Genomic DNA, 23,685 nt, shown 5'->3' with positions numbered 1-23,685 from the left:
TGGCATTACAGCTGGGTTTTTTAAAAGCTTTGTTACACCCCAAGCCAGGTTAAAACTGTAAGAGAACATTTTTTCTTAGAGCGGCCTTTGGCTTCAAGCCTTCCCCTATATAAACAGTAGATTCCAGATGTACTCACCTCCAAAGTCACAGCTCTCAGGAGCCCTGGCTTAGAGTTACACAAGGCTCCCGCTAGCACCCCTCCAGCACTGAAAGCAGCCAGGGCTGTTAGGCTTGGCTGAGAAAAGCCTTGGCCATGAAGCGTCTTAATGCAAGCCTCTATGTCTGCAAGGCCATTGAGCTTTTTAGTTAGACGGCCATCAGCGTGCCACTGGAGGCCTAACTCACCACCACCCCTGAAATGAAAGGGCAAAAAAGTTTTAGTGGGGAAAATACATACATTAATAATGTAGATCAGGGTCAAAAAATGACAGCCTATGGGCCAAATCCATCCAGACGCCTGTTTTTGTATGGTCCTTGAGCTGAGGATTGTTTTTACATTTTTATACTCATTGCCACTGAGTTGATTCCAACTCATAGCGACCCTATAGGACAGAGTAGAACTGCCCCATAGGGTCTCCAAAGAGTGGCTGGCGGATTCGAACTGAGGTTGGGAGAAGAAAAAAAAAAACCCTACCACAAATAAGTGATAGAGCCCATATGTGGCCTGAAAGCCTACAATGTTTACTTTCTAGCCCTTTACAGAAAAAGTGTGCCAATTCCTGATATATGTAGCTAACCAAAAATTGATTTAACAAATATGTTTTGAGTGCCTGCCTACTATTGCTCATTGTGCTAAGTCCTTAAAAATATAAACGAGCGAAATTCCACTGCCCTGGAAAAGATTATCATTTCGTAGGGAAAGAAAACCAAGAAAGAGTGACCAAGCAATGTGGTCACTGCTTGTACTATTTCTAACACTCTAAAAATGAGTATATTTCAGGTATTACAGAAGCAGAGGAAAGAACAGCCAACTGTCAAGCTGGGGGCAGGTACACGAGTCAGGCTCATGAATGCCTAAGAGGGAGATGATACCTAAGCTGGGTCTGGAAGGGGGAATATGAGTTCCTTGAAGAGCAAGGAAAGGGAAGGCAACACGACGACGAAGAAGACACAGCATGTATGTGTGAGGGCACAGGGGTGAAAGAGATGCCATCTGAAAAGGAGGTAGTGAGGCCGGAGGTGTAGGCTGTGTATGGCTGGAGGGAGGGACATGTCTGGGGAAGTGACGATAGATGCTACCACAGGGGTCAGCCAGGCCATAAGGAGGCTGAACGCTACACTAAGAAATTTGGGTCTTATCGTGAAGACAGGGAAGGTGGTGAAGGACTTTAAGCAGGAACATAAAATAAAATCTGTGTTGCGGAAACAGTTCAAACACAAAGGAAGTTAGACTAGAAAAAAGAAGACCAGCTTTAAGAGGCTATTTTAGAAAAACCTAAACTCAGGTAGAGTTAAATGGAAATAGTAATGTTACTAAGTAACCACAGAGGCTGAGGCATCTACTCTGAAATCCCAATAACCTTTGCTTTCTGGATTAACCAGTCAACCACCAGCACAGGTTCAGACGTACATAAACTCCACAATACAAATGAGAACGTAAGCTCTTGCTCCCCAGTCCACTGTCACCCTAGACATCTGTCGCAAAGCCTACCACTCCTGTACCAGGTGCTGACTCACCGGACATGGCAATATGCTAATATCCATCCATCGTCAACCAACACCCGCCTCTCAGGTCGGAAATTCATTTTCAAATCCATTCCATAAGCTCCATACACGTGTACCAGGAGGGGTTTCCTCTGCAAGTCCTCAGAATCCGTTTTGTGGAAAACGGTCATTGGCACTAATTTTCCATCCTGGAAATGAAGAATTACTACATATGTAAAGAAGAGTCTTTAAAAACAGTTTTACCCCAAATTTAAATACAATGAAGTGCACTTTTTTTCCTTCTCTCTCTTCTGAGTATTGATGTTGAACACAAACTTCATTTAAGACAAAAGAATTATGGTCGCTACAAATGTCACGGTCCTTGTTTTTAGCTGTTTTGCTGACCTACAGTACTAAAACCATACCAAATCTATTGCCATTGAGTCGATTCTGACTCATGGCGACCCTGCAGGGCAGGGCAGAACTGCTCCTTAGGGTTTCCCAAGCTGTAGTCTTTACAGAAGCAGACTACCACACCTTTCGCCTGTAGAGCGGCTAGTGGGTTTTGAACCACTGACCCTTTGTTTAACTGTCTAGCGCTTAACCACTGTGCCACCAGGGTTCCTTCTGACCTAGATCACTAACTAAAAAAGAATGGCAAGATTCTGGCTTGAAAACGTTTTATTAAACACAGCTTTTCATGACAGCAAAGTGATTTTAAAGAGTTCTTCACCACCTGTTATTACTATAAATTTTTTCTTTTAGAACAAGCGAAAATATTTTTCAAGTTCAGAAGCTCTAGCAAAGCATTCTTCCTATGCCTAGGGCTAGAAACTGTCAATTTTCATCTTTGAATATTTACAGATATACTGACTGACGAAGTCTTAGCTCACTGTCCGTCTGCTTTAGTTAGGATTTTCAACCCTTGGAACCTGAAACTTCTTACTGCCCTTGTAACATCCACCCACATCTTCTTCAAGGCCTGTTTAACAGTAGTTTCTAAAAGTCTCAAAGTGGTTTAAGTAAATTACTTCATTACACTTATTTTTAGGGTATGTAACTATTCCCCAATTCAGCTCCAACACATTAACCCCCAAATGATTGAAACCAGGTACCATCTGGACATACAAAACCCAGACACCTTGAACTATTCCTGATCTTCCTTTGATAGAAAAAGGATGGAGAAGCTGGTTCTACCCCTGCTTAAAGAAACGAAACAAACAGCACCAGCTGACATTTATTTTGGGGCATTAGTTTTATATAAGGAAAATAATATAACCAAGTCCGATTTTTTCCATTCTCATTTTGAAAACTTCACTTCTAAGCAATAAATGGAGACGATGGAGTGTCCTCAGATAAAGCAAGCTTCCTTTCATTATTCTTTATGATATGCAACTTGTCATGACAGCGTAACTTAATTTTCACTTCTCAGTGTAGATTCACTCAAAAAACTTGATGTAAATTAATTCTAGAAAATAATCTTAGACTTTTCATTTCCCTGTTTCCTCCCCAACTTCAATTATACAATCAGAGAAAAACTTACTGGTTGAGAACTGGTGAAATGGAAGCGGTAAAGATGGCTGCAAGCCCTGCGAGGAGCTGGAACCCCAGCGGCCATGCAAAAGGGCCCGTGGAAAGTCACAGCAGCTTCCACCTAGCAGTTCCCAGGTAGCGCAAACCGTTAATGCACTTGGCTGCCAACCAAAAGGTTGGAGGTTCAAGTCTACCCAGAAGCATTTCAAAAGAAAAGCCTGGCAATCTACTTTTGAAAAATCAGCCACTGAAAACCCTATGAAGCAAAGTTCTACTCTGACCACATGAGGCTGCCGTGAGTCAAAGACAACTCAATGGCAACTGTTTTTTCTCTCCCTTCTTCCCTTAAGGCTTCTCTCCTTAAATCTCCAATAACTTGGCTTCATTATTCTTTCCATTTGGGGTACAATAATTATAAGATTTTGATAAGGCTGATATAATCCCGTATTTGTGAAACAAAACCTAAAAATGTACATGCTTGTTAACAAAAATAACCTGAACGGTGCTACACTAAATGGCTCACGATGATTATTTCTAGGGGTGCAGCAAATGAAACTGAAAAGTAGTATTTTAAACTTTATACATTTCTGCATTGGTTTATACATTTTTGCGCTGGTTCCAACAAGCATGTATTGCTTTCGTAATATTAAAATACTATTAATATTTGCTTAAAGATATTTAAAAAAAATCAATGAATTCAAAAAAAGAATTCGTAAGGGAAAAAAGGCACGTGGAAATTCACTGTCCGCACACGTGACGGTATCTGAGAATATGCTTATTTCAAAAAATTCTTTAAATTCAAGGCCACGATATATATACACAATTCTGCATATTGAGTATACCTGGAATACAGACATCTGTTGTTATTCCTTCTCTGCTTCTTCTTACTTACCCCCCAAATCTTCCCTCTTTTACTGTATACTTTGGCCATACTGGACTTCTTTAGACTTCTAGAATGCACCATTTCCCTCAGTTCAGGGCCTCTGCACAAATGATATCCTCATGCCCCCTTTCTAACTTAACCCGTACTCATCCTGGAAGTCTTCCCTGAGACATGACTTCCTCAGTGAGGCCTTCCCTGACCTCTCCAGACTAGGTAAGGTCCCTCTGCTATACACTCCATCACTGCACTTAGCACCTCTTTCTTTTGCAGGACTCAGGACACTAGTAATTACACCTTCAACAGCGGTCATCTTCCCTGCTAGATTTACACTCCATGAGGGCAGGGCTTAGTTCACTTTAGACAACTGCTTGCCATCTTCACAATTTTTGTCCTAACTGCATATCATCTTTGACCATTTACTTAATTTTTCCTTTAACTTTTTACTCAAATATAAACAACATGTGAAATTAAGAGCTTGGTGTGCTACTTATACATTTTCTAATGCGTGTTAAAATAAGTACATATTAAAGTTTAAAAAAAAAAACCTAAAAAAAAAAAAAATTAATGTGTTCCCTAAAGTCACTTTGGGGCCCTGGTGGCACAGTGGTTAAGTGACACGGCTGCTAACCAAAAGGCTGGCAGTTCAAATTCACCCGTCGCTCCTTGGAAACTCTACAGGGCAGTTCTACTCTGTCCTCTAGGGTCACTATGGGTCAGAATCGACTTGATGGCAACAGGTTTTAAAGGCATTGGGGTCTTACTGTGGTATACGAAATACACTGGAAAATACCTGGCAAACAATGTGTTTTCGGCAAATTTGTATTACATGTGGAGATTACAAAAACTTACCTTACTTTTGGCTTCTAGACGTAAAACACGACTAGTCTTGGTGATTGGGTCTTCGTGCCCAGTTTCCTCAAAAAGTTTGCCCTCTGCAAACTTATATGTGTAATATTTTGGGGGACGTATTGGAGAGCAAAGCTGAAAGGGGCAGTTCTTTGGGTCAGAATTTGTATCTATTATGAATCCACAGGCCCAGGGAGGGAGCTAAAGAGAGAAAACAGTTATTTTTACTCTTTATCTAGACTCTGAGTATCATTCATTACTTTCCTAAGTCTGCTCCAGACAAGACGATGTGGACAGTAAGTTTACTTTTATCCAAATAACACAATGTCTCAGTTAAGGATTACTTCATCACAATAAAATATATCTGAAGTAAAAAACAAACAAAAACTCCACATTAATGACCAATAAAATAAAGAAAAATTAAAGGAAAAGTTTATAACGATTGTAGGTTTATATGAAATCTCCTTTAACAAAAAAGTTTGAGGTACACCAAGGTCACACGATAACTAAGAGCCCAAGAGACAGATAGGGCCACATGAACCAGAGACCTACATCATCCTGAGACCAGAAGAACTAGTTGGTGCCCGGCCACAACCAATGACTGCCCTGACAGGGAGCACAACAGAGAACCCCAGAGGGAGCAGGAGATCAGTGGGATGCAGACCCCAAATTCTCACAAAAAGACCATACTTAATGGTCTGACTGAGACTAGAGGAATCCCGGCGGTCATGGTCCCCAAACCTTCTGTTGGGCCAGGACAGGAACCATTCCATCAAATATGAAAGGGAGTGGACAGTGGGTAAGAGAGAGATGCTGATGTAGAGTGAGCTATTTGTATCAAGTGGACACTTGAGTCTGTGTTGGCATCTCCTGTCTGGAGGGGGGATGGGAGGATAGAGAGAGTTGGAAGCTGGCAAAATTGTCATGAGAGACTGGAAGGGCTGACTCATTAGGGGGAGAGCAAGTGGGAGTACGGAGTAAGGTGTATATAAACTTATATGTGACAGTTTGACTTGATTTGTAAACTTTCACTTGAAGCTCAATAAAAGTTAATAAAAAAAAAAAGTTTGAGGTACAAACTTGGGCAATGTAGTAGCAAAACAGTTTAAGAATAAGCACAAATCAAATGGTAATTATGGAACCCAGAGACATCTCAAAGACCTCTGTTCTCATGGACCATGAAATCCCCCACGTGCTTTTTTCATAACTGACCCACAGGCCGTTCCTGATGCCGGGACAGCCACAGTGATGACTGTTATTATTCCAGGACTACGGACCCGCTCAGCAGCCTAAAGCATTCATAGTCTGCTTCTAACTTTAGCTCCCAGGCTAACCATTGTGCAGAACAAAACCCTTCCCGGCACATCCACCCTGAAAGACGCACAGCTATTACGCTTAAGATTCTTAACTTTAAGGAAAAGAATCAAAATTTATTCTCTTCGAGCAGCAGGGTCCAGCTTCAAGCCTTCCACTAACATCCCTCTTACACCTTTTAAAGAACTCTGGTAAGCAGGCTGACAGAGTGCTAGAAATGGTACTGAGGATTAGGACATTAAAAGAAAATTGCTTTCCTTTTCCTGAGTAATTGTAGGAACAGCAAATTCCTTAGAAAATCAGAGGTCTTGGTACAGCAATGTCGCTATGGGCACTATTCAAAAAGGGTAGCTAGGGGATGTGTGTGTCAGGAGTGCATCGTTTTACCTACAGAAACTACAGCCAAAGACCTTATGTTCACAGCAAATTTCTTCTAAGTAATCTAAGGAATCTGTTTTCCCGTAACACTGATAAAGACACATTTTTGCGAAGTCTCTCTAAAAGAGTTCCTAATTTATTCTCCTCAGATTGGGGATTATTTTAAGGGATAACTTGTCTATATACACACAAGCCATAACTGGAGAGAAACAAGTGGGCAATTGGGACCTTGGTGGGAAAAAAGTGAGAAGCCTGGCTATGAGCTGCGTAACCAGGCCTTGGAGTGAGGGCGCTAAGTTCCTCAGCCCACACAGGCACACAGTGTTCTGCCCTTTGGTGAGGCTTTCAGACAGCTTCTATGTGACCTATGTGGTAAGTTGTCTTAGCATGAGACCACGTAGTTCCAATAAATCAGCGAGGTTTTTGGGTGTATTTCTAAAACTCATGGGATTGAGGTTAAAGTTTCAATCCCAACAAAGAGTGTTCCAGGGCTATGGACTTTTTCCAAGTTTGTCCGGCTGATGCAAGAATAAGCTGATGTAGGAATAAGCATTAACTATCTTAAGGGTACCTGAAGATACACCTCCTACTGAGATAAGCCTGCAGTACCATCTGTGAATAATCATGGCCAACATCTGCGAATCCTAAGTTGGCCAGGTGACGTACCAGGCAGAAAAAGGGCTGAGCGTTAGCACTCTACTACCAACTACAGTCACGTCTTAATGATTCCGACATTATGTGTTGAAAGAAAACTGACTCAGGCATATGGACTCCTCCTCCAAATGAAACTGATGTTGGCGTGAATCGAAACATTTTCCAACTTCTTTAGACGTTAAATATCATAACTCTTTTTGTTGGGGAAAAAGATCACTCCCGGGAAATACTGATGACATGATGACCATGAACAGGAGGCAAGTATACGAAGGGTCTTACGTTCCTATTGCTGAGACTGAGTTTAAAAACTTCTGCTAGTCCAGTACACAGAAACACGCTGTAACCCACTCATGGCCTGGCTAATGTCCTGTGTGTGTGGCATGTTAATCAGTGTGATCCCGTTCATGAGAGACAGGGCTTGATCTATACGTCTCTTTAAGTAGCACCTGGTACATAATACTTAACTCGTTTTGATGATGACCCAGAATGCTATGTAGCACAAGGTGTAATGAGCCCTACAAGCTGGGAAGGGGCAGGGAATGAAGGGACAGAGGATATGGGATAAATTTAAAGACATGCTTGTTCTAGTGGAAGTTAAAACCACGGAAGAAGAGGCATATCTTAAAAGTAGAAATACTTACAAAAAAATTAAAGATCATTTTTACTTAGAAGTCAAATATTGTTAAACTCTACAGACATCCCTAATCCTCACTGACAGAGAACTCTGTTGTCATAAATACATTGCTAAAAACTACATATTCTCTCCCATCCTTATTGATACAGGTTGCAATAAGAACAGACGTCTGAATTTGGCATCAATTAGCAAGTGGAAAGAAACGGTTTGAACCCAGGAGATGAAAGCAATGAGGAAATCCCTAAAGTTAATCACTATCTTCATTTTACGACCTTTAGGACACCTATATCGTCTTCTTAGAGATGACACATTACATCTGATAATTGATTTTATGGAATAGCTGGAGATTTTTAGTGGTTTTTATTTATACTGCTATAACCAATCTCAAAACTAATCTCTCTCCTTGCTTCAGTCTACCCTAACGTGGCTGCCCATAGTGTCATAAAGTATACAGCTCAACTCCTCAAATCACGCCCCTGGCTCAAAAAAAGGGGCCCCTTTCTTCATAATCTATGCATAAATTCCTCACAAAGAACTTCAAATCATAGCTTCGTCCCCCAGAAATTCGTTTTGCTTCAATAAAACGAAATTATTAGCAGTTTCCCAAACATCTTCCGAACTTCTCCAGCTTAGAGCTGTTTTGTGGACTTTTTCATTCTAGAATTCCATCCCTCTCCCCGCCTGTCAAAATCCTAACTATCCTCTTTGGTAGAAATCTCAAATACTACTTACTCCATGAAAACTTCCCCAAGTCCTCTTGCTCTCCCTTGAGCCCCACAACACATTTTCTGGTTTTGATATCACATACTTACACCCACCTTATACGTAATCTTTGCATACTAGTCTCATCTCCCATGCTGTACCGTACCCTTCTCAAGGCCAGATATTTTGTCCTGCCATCTCGCCCCCGCCCCCAAAACGTCCAACACAGCACATATAGAAGGCGTTCAACAAACATCTACTGAATTCACTGGACTGCATTTTAGCGGCAGTTGTGACCATCCTGGAGCCAGGGAGGTCTAAGCAGTCTTTGCTGCTTGCTGGTCAATTGGCTCAATAACTCTTTCCACTAGCAAGCAAAGCAGCAGCAGATCCTCTTCCTTTCAGTGCCTCCTACTTCAACTCACATGCTAATGTTGCTTTAAAACTGTGCACTCACGTTGCCATCTCCTATTTCAGCAGAATCTTTCTTGGCCACAGTGAGTCAGCCTGCAGGGGAGGCGTGCCACCACCACCCACCCCTCTGTACCCTGTGGACACCACTGCATCCCCCTCGGATAAGGAAACTGGCAAACACAAGGTGATGCACATGCAAGCATACAGTGGCAGAAACAGTGGGCACAAACTGTCCCTACTGGGTTTGTGGGATGGGGGAGCAGCAGCCAGTGGCAGACACTAGGTGCCAGGTTGACTTGAGTTACCGAAAGTTGTTGTGGTATTAGATACACAGTTACATATGTAGACAGAAAACTCTAACAGCCCTTGACTCTACCTCTGAAGTCCATGTTACAAGACAGTATTTTAAGTAAAACTGCATTAAAAGCAAGGTTCCCCGAGCCCTTCTAAAATAAACCTCCTTAATCTGATACAGACCCAGATGCTCAATTCTATTTAAATTAAGTTCCTTTTAAGAAAAAGTACACCGCTATGATTCAAAGTTTAATACTGTGTTAAGATAAACTGCGGACGTATTTGCATTAACAGTATTGCCTTTTGAAAATTAAACATACCTTTAGAGACCGAACTGAATCATCAGCCAGACCAATGACATTGACATAAAGTAGATTGCTGTACTTCAGGAACAAAACACAATGATCCTTAAACATGTCCAAGTCTATGACTTTGGTATTTTTCTTCATTGTGAAAAATAAATCCCAATTCATAATGGCAGGACTATCAGCTGCTGTTCTCATTAGCTGTTAGAAGAAAGTTAGAAGAGGTAACCAAACACGAAGCTTAGAGAATCCAGAGACTAAACTACTCAAACCCAGCCCACAAATGCCCCTCTTCACTGTTATATGAACAGCTGAAGGAACTAACCCTGCATTGGGGTAAGTGTGACCAGCTCCACGCAAAAGAGCTCAAGCTAACCTGCTGGATGGTAAGAAAGTGGAGTCCCATGCCTCGCTGACAGCCAACCAACGAACATATACGACTACCAGCTGACTGCAGATGTGTTACTGAGTCTAGCTGACAAAAGTGGAAATGCTCAGCTGAGAAGAGTCCAAACTGCCAACTCACAAAATCATAAGTTTGTAAATTTGTTTTTCTAAGCCACTAAGGTTGGCTTCAATAACGGATATAATCACTTACTCACCTTTTCAGGCATGATTAAAATACATAGAGGCCTTGCCTCTACAGGAAGAGAAATGGGATTGATTATTCACAGGGAAGTAGCATCAATTTCTACACTTTCCCAGAAGCCTACAAAACGGCTCTCAGAACAAACGGTGTTGATAGAAGTGTGACATTCTCAACAGCCCACATGGGAGGGAACAAGGAGAATCCAGGATTACCTTGAACTCTGTAGGCTCACCAACGTTAGTGAGAATGTATAGTTCATCCTCTCTGTGTTCAATGTAGTAAAGGACACCAGCAATTCGCTTCTGGATAAGGACTGGTGGGTCCCAAGGGCTCAGGCCATCTATCAACCACACTTCAGAAGTGGTCTTGTTTATAATATTTATGGTGAGGAAGCGACTGTCTTTTGTGAGGTAAAGGAAAACAAAATAGCTATATAAAAAGAGACAGAAAATGGAACATGAAAATCCAGTAAATTTCAAATGCATGCTACCTTGTTAATAACTGTATCTCAGAGGTGATCAGTATACATGTTAATTTATAATGCAGACAGAAAATGAACACAGTCTCTTGGTGAATATTGCTTATAAATTAAGATGCTGGATATTGTTTTTTTCATTTTCCCCTCAAAAACATTCAAAATAATTTTTTCTCTAACATTTTATTATGAATATTTTCAAACATATGGAAAAGCTGAAAAGATAGTAAAGCCAAGGCCAGAGCCGTCAAATCGATTCTGACTTAAGTGAACACCAATATACCTACCACGTAAATTCTATTGCTGGTAACATTTTGCTTTATTTCCTTTATCACATATCTATGCACCCATCAACCCATTCTCCATTTTCAAATGGGGGTGTTTTAAGTCTTTAAAGTCCTTTTCAGCTCTGAGGCTTTATGAAATGAAGGGTTAGTTTTTTCTGTTTTGGGTATCAACTTCATCGTCATAGATACGGGTTTTAATTTCATTTTTCTTCTTGGAAAATTTATTCATACATTGTCCAAACTATACCATTAAACAAGAGCCCTGGTGGTGCAGCAATTAAGCACTTGGCTGATAACCTAAAGGGTGGTGGTGTGAACCCGCCAGCTGTTCCACCAGAGGAGGATGTGGCAGTCTGGTTCCATAAAGATTTACAGCCTTGGAGATCCTAAGGGGCAGTTCTACTCTGTCCTATAGGGTCACTATGAGTTGGGATCAACTCAATGCCAGTGGGTTTTGGACACTGTTATATGGCTTCTGAGGTGATAGGACCTTAGTGTTAAGGCAAAATCTGTTTTCTATAAATCATCTGGAAAAGTGTATCTGGGTTAAGAGTCAAGGGCTTTTAACAGACAAATTTACCGCCATTTCCTCCTAAGCATAGTCAAGTTGTACTGGAGATTACAGGGAATTAGAGACAAGAACTAGCCGTAAGGAGGAATTACTAAAGTGCTAGAGAAAGCAAATTTTAAAGACCAATGGACATCTTGGCTCAAAGCAACATAAAAATTAGGGAATCTACATGAAATGAGTAGAAAATTTTGTGCTGACACTGTAATGTTGTAGTTACAACTGACACGATATTTACTATTGCTGTATAGCATCTGTCAAATGTTTTTTTTTTTTTTTTGGTGAAAACATACCCAGAAAAACCTACCCCTGTTCCATATAGTTTCTAGACATAATGGCCAGTGACACTGGTCATATTCTTCACATTGTGTCGACATTCTTATTTCTGCTCTAGTTGTCTCACTTCCATCTAAACTCTCTGCCCCAGCCTTCTCACCTACGCTTTAAAATAGCTGCTGACCTTTTCATCTTATATAGATGCTTTTTTTTTTCTTTTAAGTAAGGTAATACTCAAGGGCAATCTTTACTCTTTGGGCTAAACTGTTACTTAGTTTAAAGGTGACTTCAGGAAACAGTTTCAACTCAAGGTCTGAAGAGTAACTCTGGGCCATAATCTCAGGGACTCCTCCATACTCAATAGCTCAAGGCTGGACTCCTCAAGAACTTGAAGTTCTGTTCCACGTTTTTCTCGCTTTTACTCAGGATTATGCTCCTGATCAAAGCGTTCCGCAGTGGTAGCCGGGCACCATCTAGTTCTTCTATTCTCAAGGTGGAGGAGGCAAACTCTGTTAAATGTTTAAATAACAACTCAGCATTTGCAATCTAATGACGTATGTGAATGCAACCAGACTCCGATTTTGAACACAAACAACAATAAAACAATGGTTATGGTCATTTTAACCTTTTTATACCTGGTTCCTGCCAAAATCAACATTTTAAGTCGACCAAGACCAGCACTTTAAAGATTTGATACTTACCCCATCTAAGGTTACTGTATTTTTTCACAAATAACACGTCCATATAAATAACGCGCCCACACACATAACGTCCCGCACAGCTCACTTATGAAGATGGGCGGGGGGAGGTGCGTGGTTGGAAAAAAGAACTTGTAAAACGTGTGTTACTTGTATAACAATACGGTAGCCAGGCCACAGAAAGAGAATCCAGCATAGCAGAACAGAGAGGGAGGGAGAGTGATTCTATTTAAAGAGAAATCTTCTTTTCCTCATATGACATCTGAGGCACTGTCTATGGTAAACTGTTATGCAAAGGCTTTTTAGAAACACAGGACACATTTAAGTAGTGGAAAGGAAATAATCGTCAGGTAACTTGGCCTCTATTCTTAGCTCTGCTACTAAATGACTATGTAACCTCAGGTAAGTCACTTAAATCCAAGCCTCAGCGTCTTCATTTATAAACCAGGTCAGCACTGTCCAAAAGAAGTATCATGTGAGTCATGTGTAATTTTTAAATTTTCCAGGAGGCACGTTAAAAAAATTAAAAAGAAATATATTTTATTTAATCTAATATACCTATAAAAACTTAAACCTGTAATCAATATAAAAATCATTCACAATGAGATATTTTATATCCCTTTTTTGGTACTAAGTCCTCAAATTCTGGTGTGTAGTTTACATTTACAGCACATCTTTGATCAGACTAACCACAATTCAAGGGCTCAACAGGCACGTGTGACTTAGGGGACCTTGCTTTGGGCAGTGCGGAATAAAATAATCTGTGATTTCTTCAAATTTTCACTGAAATAAATTTTTCAGAGCCAAAGATTAACAGTCAGGGCATGCTGGATGTTATAAAGGTTGTATTTTCAAAAGGTAGCTTTATATTTACAGAAAAAAATAATTTAAGATCAAATCAGAGCACAAAAAGCAAGTGTACAGTTCAAAAGTTACTGAGATATAGAATGTATACTCTGGATTAAAAAGATTAAAGCACATTATTCCAGTACCTTGGGTCTTTTTCTGTGTAAAAACGTTCATTGCGCTTGTTATCACCAAAAGTGGCTCGATACACATCATGACAGCGGAGGTTCCTCTGGAAGGTGTAGAACAAAACATCTTCCTCTTCTTCATCCTTTACCCATTCTAAAAGACAGTGACTGAAGAATTACACACAGCCACCTTCTCACAGTTTAAAAAAAAAAAAAAAGACACCACATACCCTATTTTCAAGTGCCAAAGAGAAGTGCAAATTTATCTCTGGAAATTCAATATAAGATAGGTTCAACTGTATCTAATCTGTGTTATGCATAAGCCAGAGAATTTTCCAGAGAATAAAATAATATTTCATTGATTCCAAGTTTTCAAGTAGTTAACAGCCTCAGGGTAATTAAGTTTCCAAAAAGAGCTGTATATTCAATATTTAGGAAAGACTTTGGCAAAGTCACATCTGCTTTCCGGATATGAATTCTTTTTAAACCTACAGCCTCTAAGTCTGAAAGAAATAACAGATATTTCTTTTCATGCCTAAATCTTTTCTGTGTGCCTTCAGGCCACAGGACATCTGAAGCTGCTTTCATGATGGTGCTTTCTTGATCTCACCAGAAGTTTTCACAGTTACACCATGACTGCCACCTGGCTGACGGTGACTGTAAGACATCATTATATAACATCCACCCTGATTTCAGAGGTTAAAATGCACAAAATGTATCAATTAGGCAGGGTATAATGTCGATTTATTGCAAAAGTATTTGGTTAAATGATGGGGAAAAGGTTATGATGTAATTTATATGCAAACATTTACTCTAAGTAATAAAATTTGCAAAGAATTACTGATCTAGCAAGATACCGTACGCTGTGCAGATCATGATCCTTTTAAAAACATGGACGTTATTTTACAATTAATCCATCCATTCCTATCCGTAGTTAAAGAACGCACGGTCTTCTGAATCAGAGGCTCACAGGGAGATGTGGAATCCAGAGGTAAGTGGATCAGGCACACGCCTTCTTATTCGCTCACACGACAACTAAAAAGGTTTCAAAAGTGGGGGCAATCCTCCTACCATTGCCTTTTCAACACTGAAGACTATTTTGGTTAGTGGCTTACCAAAACTGGACACATTTGGGAAAGAAGCTTCCATCACAGGCTGATCGCTCAGCTTCACGACTATACAGGTAGATGCTTCAGAATCCTCGGTTCTTATCTTGGCGGCCACATATTTTTCATCTGGAGCTACTCTGATACTGTCAATGAAGGGCTGGTCTAATTTAAGTTGCTCCATATTGAATAAAACTTCGTAATTATCATTGTCTGCTACATAGAGAAAAGTATAAAAGAGATAACTCACAAGATGCCCTTTAAATATTTACCAATTGTGTTTCATTGTTTTAAATTAGCATTCCTCTTCAGCAGCTGGAGTTGTACATGAACTAGCATTAGTTATTTAATACTGTCCCGTGCCAATATTCCGTATGACTCTGTGCATCAACTTAACGCTGTATTATTTGATACTATTGTAGTCCAGTATTTTTAGACCATACAGAACCGAGAAAGTAAGAGAATATAAATAACCTTGAATGATGTATGTAAAGTGCTTGGCATAGTACCTGAGACACACCAGAGGCTCCAAAATGCTGGTTCTTACCTCTATTCTCCCTACTGAAGCTAGTAAATGTAGCCATTAACTATACCTTAAGCAAGGCTAGATATTAAAAATTAGTCATTAAAAAAAGAAAATTTAGAAATAATCTTAAAAAAATATTTTCTATACCTAAGGAATTAATGTCATACTTCTTATGAAAAATGCAGAATCTGAAAAATCAGAGCATGTTAAAAGGAAAAACTGTGGTATACCTTCTTCATCTTTTGAACGAACCAAGCAGCAACCTTCTTGATAGTAAACGAAACCACCATGTTTAACCTGATAATGAAAAGAGACAAATGACTTATTTAATAATTGATTTAACAGAATTTAATTCGAATATAACTTTTTAATGGTCTGACTATTCAGTATGAAGGAGAAATGAAACCTCTTATAAAAAGCAGACTGGCTGAAGTATGTGAATGAACACATATGAAAAACAAAATGAACCACCTTTTACAACATAATGGTTAAGACACAGTTTTCATAGGTTCACATCACTGGAGGAATCTAATACATAAATGCAAGAGGGAATTAAGAAAAGGCATAACGAATCCATGTCATGACTGCACAAACCACGTTAGCTACATACTGGGAACATCTGGTGTCTCTATAATAGACTACAGCTCAGGAACTACTGATTTGACTCAACAGAGTTCAAGTGGCATCTTTAAAATAATCCAAAATGATTCAGAACGAATATTAGCAATCTAAGAACAGTGCTCTAGCCTAACACCTACACATTAAACGCAATTCATTGATATGATTTTACATGGCCTAATACTCATTTGTTATCTGCCAGTTAGTAGCCCAGGAGCCCTGGTGGCGCAGTGGTTAAAAAGCACCTGGCTGCTAACCAAAAAGTTCAAACTCACCAGCAGCTCCAGAGGAGAAAGGTGTGGCAGTCTGCTTCTGTGAAGACTGACAGACAGCCTTGGAAACCCTATAACGTAGCTCTACTCTGATCTATAGGGTCGCTATGAGTCAGAATTGACTCGACGGCAGTGGATATGGTTTTTGGCAGTTAGTGGCACAATTTAAATCTGGAATTCCTGGTTCTTATTAACCCACTGTTATTTCTGTTCTATGTATGCAACTTTCGTTTATAATCTGTGGTTCTATTTTCCAATCTTACTGAAAATTTTCAACATGTATGTTTAATCTATGTTTCAACTGAATATTTAAGACTGTGGCAACCATAAAATAGTTAAATAATTGGCTTTCATAGTATTACTACTTAAAATCAATCTTCTTTTATAAAAATGTGCAGACAGCAAATGAATTCTTTTCAGATAATAAAGAAATATGAATTAGTGCCACATGAATTTCTTAGAATTACTTAAGATTTTTTACAAAATCAGAACCCGTTGCTTCCAAAACCCGGAATTAATGTATTACACTCGGGCATTCATCCTAGTTTTGATCTTTACAATTTATTTTAAGGACTATACTTTCTCTTTGCTCTAAGTTTCTCAGCATATTTTTTAGGCCAAAAGCAGTACAAGTTTGATGTGGGCTTAGCTCTGCAAATCCCAAGGGATTTCATTTGCATCTTGACTGGCAAAAAAACTGGTAGTATCTGATTTTTCACAAAGCGACATGAAATATGTACCTCGGCATTGACGATTTCGTATTCTTCTTGTGGCTGTGTTTCTAATTTTGTTCTCACTTTTTCAAATGTATCCATGTTTCCTGAAGGGGATTTTTCGTTTTCTTGTTTAATAGGCGGAAGATCCTGGAAAAAGTTTTATCGGTGTAATCAAAATATTTCAAACTAGGGAAAAAAACCTTTGCTTCTTAAAAATGATTTTTTCCTTTTCGTGTAAGTACTACAATATTGGGTCTATACTTAAGGTCTATACTTAAAATAGTAAGTGCCTCACTGATCTCAAAGTTCTTTCCTAAGCTCATCGATAAAACAACCTCTTTTCAATTTAAAAATGTAAACAAAGAAAATAGGGTGGGTACTTAATGTCTGTACTGTAATTTTAGATGGATTACGTTCTTAAGATGGCCAAGTACTAAGCAGCTCTTTGGAATGTTCAGAAATACAGCGGGAAAGGTTTAGACAAAACCAAGCAGAAAAAGAAATCCTATTAACTTTGCATATTTAATAGTCAGGGGTGACAGGCAGAGAAAGAGAAAAAAACAGCCTACTGCGTTTTTACAAGTACTGCAATACTTTCTAAAAAGAGGGAGATGTCAAAGTCAGAGAAAGACACTATCTTTACCGATAAATATTCACTATTATTTGATTCACAGCAAGAATTATAAGAACTTTGTCCTAATTTACATCCTCATTAACCATAACTTTCTTCTCTTGGGATAAGTAGCCCCCAAAACAGAACAATTTATTAGATCAAAAGGTAAATGAATGCCTTACAAAAGAACTTCCTGTTCAGCTTCTTTAAGGAAAAAATAATGTATTCACCTTATGAAAGTAAGAAAAGAAAAAAATAAGGGAAAATTAATGAACATGATTGAACTATGGATGGAAGCTAAATAAGCATTCACTTGTCTTACTGGAAGTATCTAATAAGCTACGAGTTTAGTCATCTTCAGTGAGAATAAAAACACCGTATCAATCATTAAAATTTAGATAAGGCAAAACCTCAATTGTCAAATTAAGAAAAAGTGTTCAGTACTTCAACATCCTACTGGTGTGCCTTGTTCAAGCAAAAGAATTCTAAACAGCATTTTCAGAGTCAGCTCTCTGCCAAAGGTGACAACTGTACAGGGATTTGTGCCAGAGAGAGCACTAGGCCTTTGGTGAGGACCTCCAACAGCTGGCGACGATCTACTGCACAGACAAGTGTGCCCGTGACACTCTACCGATGCCACAGAAGTAAGCTATAAATATAGTCTATCTCACAAAGAGTTTACAATCTAAAATTAAACACAACAAGAATAAAATAGAAAACCACCATCACGGATTAAGTGAAAAAGCAATCATTTTCACAAAGCGTTTTCTTTCAGACTGTGATGCTTCATGATTTGGTTCAGATTCAAATTAGGTGCAATGGCTGTTCTGGTAGTCTCAAATATTCAGCCTCCATTTCAATCATATAATTAATTTTTTTAGCAATTATTTGAAGTTCAGGCTCCAGCTCCAAATACTGGTGGCTCGTGTTTATTTTTCACTCATTTTTTAGTATTTCTATAAACCAAAGGGTTGATCTTAAAGCAGTGAGCCAAAATATCTATATCAGTAATGCCCTAGCATTACCCAAAAGAAACATGAAATTACAAACCAGAGGATCACTGGAAATCTATCACGAAACTATTACAGAGCAATTAAAAAAAACCAAATTAGTTGCCCATCAAGTTGATTCCAACCCATGGCGACCCCATGTGTGTTACAGCAGAACTGTGCTCCACAGAGTTTTCAATGGCTGACTTTTTGGAAGGCCTTTCTTCCAAGGGCTGACATTAACCACCAATCTTTCAGTAAAGCTGTCTGCACCACCCAAGGATTCCAACAAAGCAATAGGAGCTGCCTTTTCATTTCCAGGTGTAGGCCTGCCTCTTTGGTAAGATCCATAAAACTTCTGAAGTAAAGATAGCTATGAAAGTACCTCTCTCTGCCATCCTGTAGCTCATGGCACTTTCTAGGTTAGAGAATGAGCAATACTTGTCCTCTTAGTTAAATTTACTTTACAGTCTTGATTAACTTTTTTCTGTCATAAATCCAAATAAATTGAGTTTATTTGAAACAAGATAATCCTGAAAGCAATATGATGCAAGTAGCTTTAAGATTTAAGAGCTTTAAAAATAATTCCTCGAAAGGAATTACTCTCAGGGAAACAGATTTCATCTAATATTAATAAAGTACTCCAAGTTTTTTTTTTTTTTTGGTCTCAACAACACCCACTGAGTGTTTTAAGCTTTCACTTCAGTCCCTGCTAGTATTATCAGTAGGTTACAAAGCTAAAACCTACCCATTTTAGCCAAGTATCTTAATACTTTAATAGTCTACTTGTTTCAAAGGCCTATGCTACCTAATTGAGCTGTGGTGAGGAAGGCTTTAACTTTACCCTAAATTTTAAGAAGGTTACACACACAGTATCACTCCATTAGTGGAAAAACTGATCACACCTGGCTACCTTTCAGGCAATCCGTCAAAAACTCATTTTGAGAATGAAAGCTGTCATAAAATAGGAGAAGGACAGAATATATAAACTTTATTAAGGCAAAAAAGTTGAACCCTAAAAACAGAAAAATGGTGACGTAGAAAGGCCCTGGACAAATGTATGTCACGACGGTGCCATTCCATTAATAAACGGCAAATTCCAAGTCTGGGTAGGGGGAGTACAAAGCAGGCTTGGGACAGCTTGTGCTGGAAGGCAAGGAAGTGCTCAAACATGAATGGAGATGTGTCAAAAGGACATTCGTCAGTTGGAAGGGGTTCCCACTGGCCACATTTGGGACAACTTGAGCATCAAAAACAATAATGACCATAACTGATTATAATACACTTTAAAAAAAATCCACAAGTAACCTGGTGGTTAAAGTGGTTGCCTGCTGACCAAAAGGTCAGCAGTTCGAAACTACCAGCAGCTCTGTGGGGAAAAGATGTGAGATTTACAGCCTTGGGAACCCCATGGGGTCACTATGACAGGGAAATGTCTCAACAGCAGTGGGTAATAACGATTAAAAAACAATTAAAAAAGCCAGAACCAGATAGAAATAAGAAGGACAAACAAAGTAAGGAAAGAGAAAACTCTTCTTCGCAGAATAATACCAGCTAACAAATGTAGGAAGGATAATAGAATTAGAAAATCACTGTTTAGCAACTCCCAACGAAACAACTGATTTGGATAAAGATCACTGGTGGTTGCTAAACTCATTAGATGAAAGAATGTTGGGTAATACAACATTTGCACAGTGCCAAAACTCTACGGCTTACTAACTAACTGCAAAGAGAATAACGCCCCATTAACAACGGAGAGAGCTAGCAGTTATTACCTTGATCAAAATTATTTACTACCTGTAATCTTGCCCAAAGAAAATTTATTAACTGCGGTATAAAGAATAGTACAGCCCTGGTGGCAGAGTAGTTAAGGAGCTCAGCTGCTAATCAAAAGGTCGGCAGTTCAAATCCACCGCCCGCTCCTTGGAAACCCTAGGGGGCAGTTCTACTCTGTCCTACAGGGTTGCTGTGAGTGAGAATTAACTTGAAGGCAACTTTTTTTTTTTAATACAATACACAACACTTACAATAAACAATCTACAGATACATGTTATTAATGGAGAATCTGAAATTCATGTTGAGTAAAAAAGCAAGTTATACAATTATACATACTTTATATTATTTATAAAATCAACTTTATTATATAAAGTTTCAAAACATGCAAAAAAACACTACATATTATCTGTGGATACAAATACATGTACAATTTCTATAAAAACGTCCATAGAAAGGTAGGTTACGGATAATGATTACCACTGGGCAGGTAAAGCAAGGTGATCGGGTGGGGTGGAGTGGTACATAGGAGTTTTCAAATTTTTTTAGTTAAGAAAAAAGTCACGTTGAGTCGTGGGTACATGGGCATTTGTATTATGGTATTCTCCATGACTTTGTATATATTTGTAATAATTTATAACAAAAGGCATGAAAAAAGAAAGGCACTGAGATCAGGTTACCTGGAGTCTAGTTCTGACTCCCCTAATTTTGTTAGGAAACCTTAGGCTCTGCGGCTTTGGTTTTCTTCATTTGTAAAAAAACAGATCACACACTTCCCAATTTCAAAACTTACTACAAAGCTACTTATTACCTGACAAGTAATCAAGATAGTGTGGTACTGGTGTAAGGCTACAGATATACAGATAGATCAATGTAATAGAATTGAGAGTCCAGAAATAAACCTTCACATTTACAGTTAATTGGTTTTTGAGAATGGTGCCAAGACAATTCAACGGGGAAAAAATTGTCTTTTCAACAAACGGTGCTGCGAACAGTGGATATTCACATGTAAAGAACGAAGGTGGACCCCTACACCTCACACCATATGCAAAAATGAGCTCAAAATGGATCAGAGACCTAAATAAAGTGCTCAGACTGGATAATTTCTGGGATGTTTTCAGCAATAAAATTTACGGTTACACGGAAAGAATAAATTCACTCATTGAACCATCATCCCACAAACATCTATTGCTTATCTATGATGTGGCAGGTGCCAGGCTAGGTGCTGGGAAGACAAAGATGCACATTAGAGAATTCCTGTCTTTAAGAACTTCCCAGTCTAATATAGGTGATACAAAAAGTTTAAGATGATGTAATAAGTAATCTCATTTGGGTAGATAATAATGTTATGCCTTCATCTACTACTTCTAGGTAGACAAATCTTCTCAAATTCCAGACTCATATATAAAAACAAGTGCCTACTGGAATCTCACCCACAGTAGGACAAACTGGAAATTGTCAAAAATGAAATGGAACACATAAACATCAATATCCTAGGCATTAGTGAGCTGAAATGGACTGGTATTGGCCATTTTGAATCGGACAATCATATAGTCTGCTATGCTGGGAATGACAACTCGAAGAGGAATGGTGTTGCATTCATCATCAAAAAGAACGTTTTAAGATCCATCCTGAAGTACAACGCTGTCAATGATAGGATAATATCAATACGCCTACAAGGAAGACCAGTTAATACGACTATTATTCAAATTTACGCACCAACCACTAGGGCCAAAGATGAAGAAATAGATTTTTATCAGCTGCTGCAGTCTGAAATTGATCGAACATGCAATCAAAACGCATTAGTAATTACTGGCGATTGGAATGCGAAAGTTGGAAACAAAGAAGAAGGATCAGTAGTTGCAAAATATGGCCTTGGTGACAGAAACAACGCCGGAGATCGAATGATAGAATTTTGCAAGACCAATGACTTCCTCATTGCAAATACTTTCTTTCACCAACATAAACGGCGACTATACACATGGACTTTTTTTTTTTTTTTATACACATGTACCTTGCCAGATGGAACACACAGAAATCAAACTGACTACATCTGTGGAAAGAGACGATGGAAAAGCTCAATATCATCAGTCAGAACAAGGCCAGGGGCCAACTGTGGAACAGACCATCAATTGCTCATATGCAAGTTCAAGCAGAAACGGAAGAAAATCACAACAAGTCCATGACAGCCAAAATATGACCTTGAGTATATCCCACCTGAATTTAGAGACCATCTGAAGAATAGATTTGACACATTGAACACCAGTGACCGAAGACCAGACGAGTTGTGGAATGACATCAAGGACATCACCCATGAAGAAAGCAAGAGGTCAATGAAAAGACAGGAAAGAAAGAAAAGACCAAGATGGATGTCAGAGGAGACTCTGAAACTTGCTCTTGAACGTCGAGCAGCTAAAGGAAAAGGAAGAATTGATGAAGTAAAAGAACTGAACAGAAGATTTCAAAGGGCCTCTCGAGAAGACAAAATAAAGTATTATAATGACACGTGCAAAGAGCTGGAGAAGCAAAACCAAAAGGGAAGAACATGCTCGGCGTTTCTCAAGCTGAAAGAACTGAAGAAAAAATTCAAGCCTCGAGTTGCAACAGTGAATGATTCCATGGGGAAAATATTAAATGATGCAGGAAGCATCAAAAAAAGATGAAAGATTGGTCGATATCCATTTCAAGAGGCAGCATATGATCAGGAACCAATGGTACCGAAGGAAGAAGTCCAAGGTGCTTTGAAGGCATTGGCGAAAAATAAGGCTCCAGGAATTGATGGAATATCAATTGAGATGTTTCAACAAACAGATGCAGCGCTGGAGGTGCTCACTCGTCTATGCCAAGAAATATGGAAGACAGCTTCCTGGCCAAGTGACTGGAAGAGATCCATATTTATGCCTATTCCCAAGAAAGGTGATCCAACCAAATGTGGAAATTATAGAACAATATCATTAATATCACATGCAAGCAAAATTCTGCTGAAGATCATTCAAAAATGGCTGCAGCCGTATATCGTCAGGGAACTGCCAGAAATTCAGGTCTGTTTCAGAAGAGGACATGGAACCAGAGGTATCATTGCTGATGTCAGATGGATCTGGCTGAAAGCAGAGAATATCAGAAGGATGTTTACCTGTGTTTTATTGATTACGCAAACGCATATGACTGTGTGGATCATAACAAACTATGGATAACACTGCAAAGAATGGGAATTCCAGAACACTTAATTGTGCTCATGAGGAGTCTTTACATAGATCAAGAGGCAGTTGTTCAGACAGAACAAGGGGATACTGATTGGTTTAAAGTCAGGCAAGGTGTGTGTCAGGGTTGTATTCTTTCACCATACCTATTTAATCTGTATGCTGAACAAATAATACGAGAAGCTGGACTATATGAAGAAGAACGGGGCATCAGAATTGGAGGAAGACTCATTAACAACCTGCGTTATGCAGATGACACAGCCTTGCTTGCTGAAGGTGAAGAGGACTTGAAGCACTTACTAATGAAGATCAAAGACCACAGACTTCAGTATGGATTACACCTCAACATAAAGAAAACAAAAATCCTCACAACTGGAGCAATGAGCAACATCATGATAAACAG

General features: G+C 39.1%; 1 protein-coding gene across 2 annotated transcripts in view; it reads right to left on the bottom strand.

Annotated features, from left to right (window-relative positions):
• PREPL (prolyl endopeptidase like) overlaps window positions 1-23,685 on the bottom strand; it is a 38,237-nt gene that overhangs the window by 5,017 nt on the left and 9,535 nt on the right. For both annotated transcript variants that reach the window (XM_049870341.1, XM_049870343.1), the window contains 9 exons: window positions 16,732-16,854; window positions 15,332-15,398; window positions 14,585-14,791; window positions 13,488-13,623; window positions 10,404-10,620; window positions 9,618-9,803; window positions 4,911-5,108; window positions 1,679-1,854; window positions 138-354 (listed from right to left, as the gene is read on the bottom strand). In XM_049870341.1, coding sequence (XP_049726298.1) covers window positions 138-354; window positions 1,679-1,854; window positions 4,911-5,108; window positions 9,618-9,803; window positions 10,404-10,620; window positions 13,488-13,623; window positions 14,585-14,791; window positions 15,332-15,398; window positions 16,732-16,854 — 1,527 coding nt within the window. The remainder of the gene's footprint in view (window positions 1-137; window positions 355-1,678; window positions 1,855-4,910; window positions 5,109-9,617; window positions 9,804-10,403; window positions 10,621-13,487; window positions 13,624-14,584; window positions 14,792-15,331; window positions 15,399-16,731; window positions 16,855-23,685) is intronic.

Source organism: Elephas maximus, chromosome 26, assembly GCF_024166365.1.
Source record: "Elephas maximus indicus isolate mEleMax1 chromosome 26, mEleMax1 primary haplotype, whole genome shotgun sequence".
NCBI classification, from domain to species: Eukaryota; Metazoa; Chordata; class Mammalia; order Proboscidea; family Elephantidae; genus Elephas; species Elephas maximus.
The sequence above is the reverse complement of the archived record's forward strand: the minus strand, read 5'-3'. Positions and strand labels throughout refer to the sequence as shown.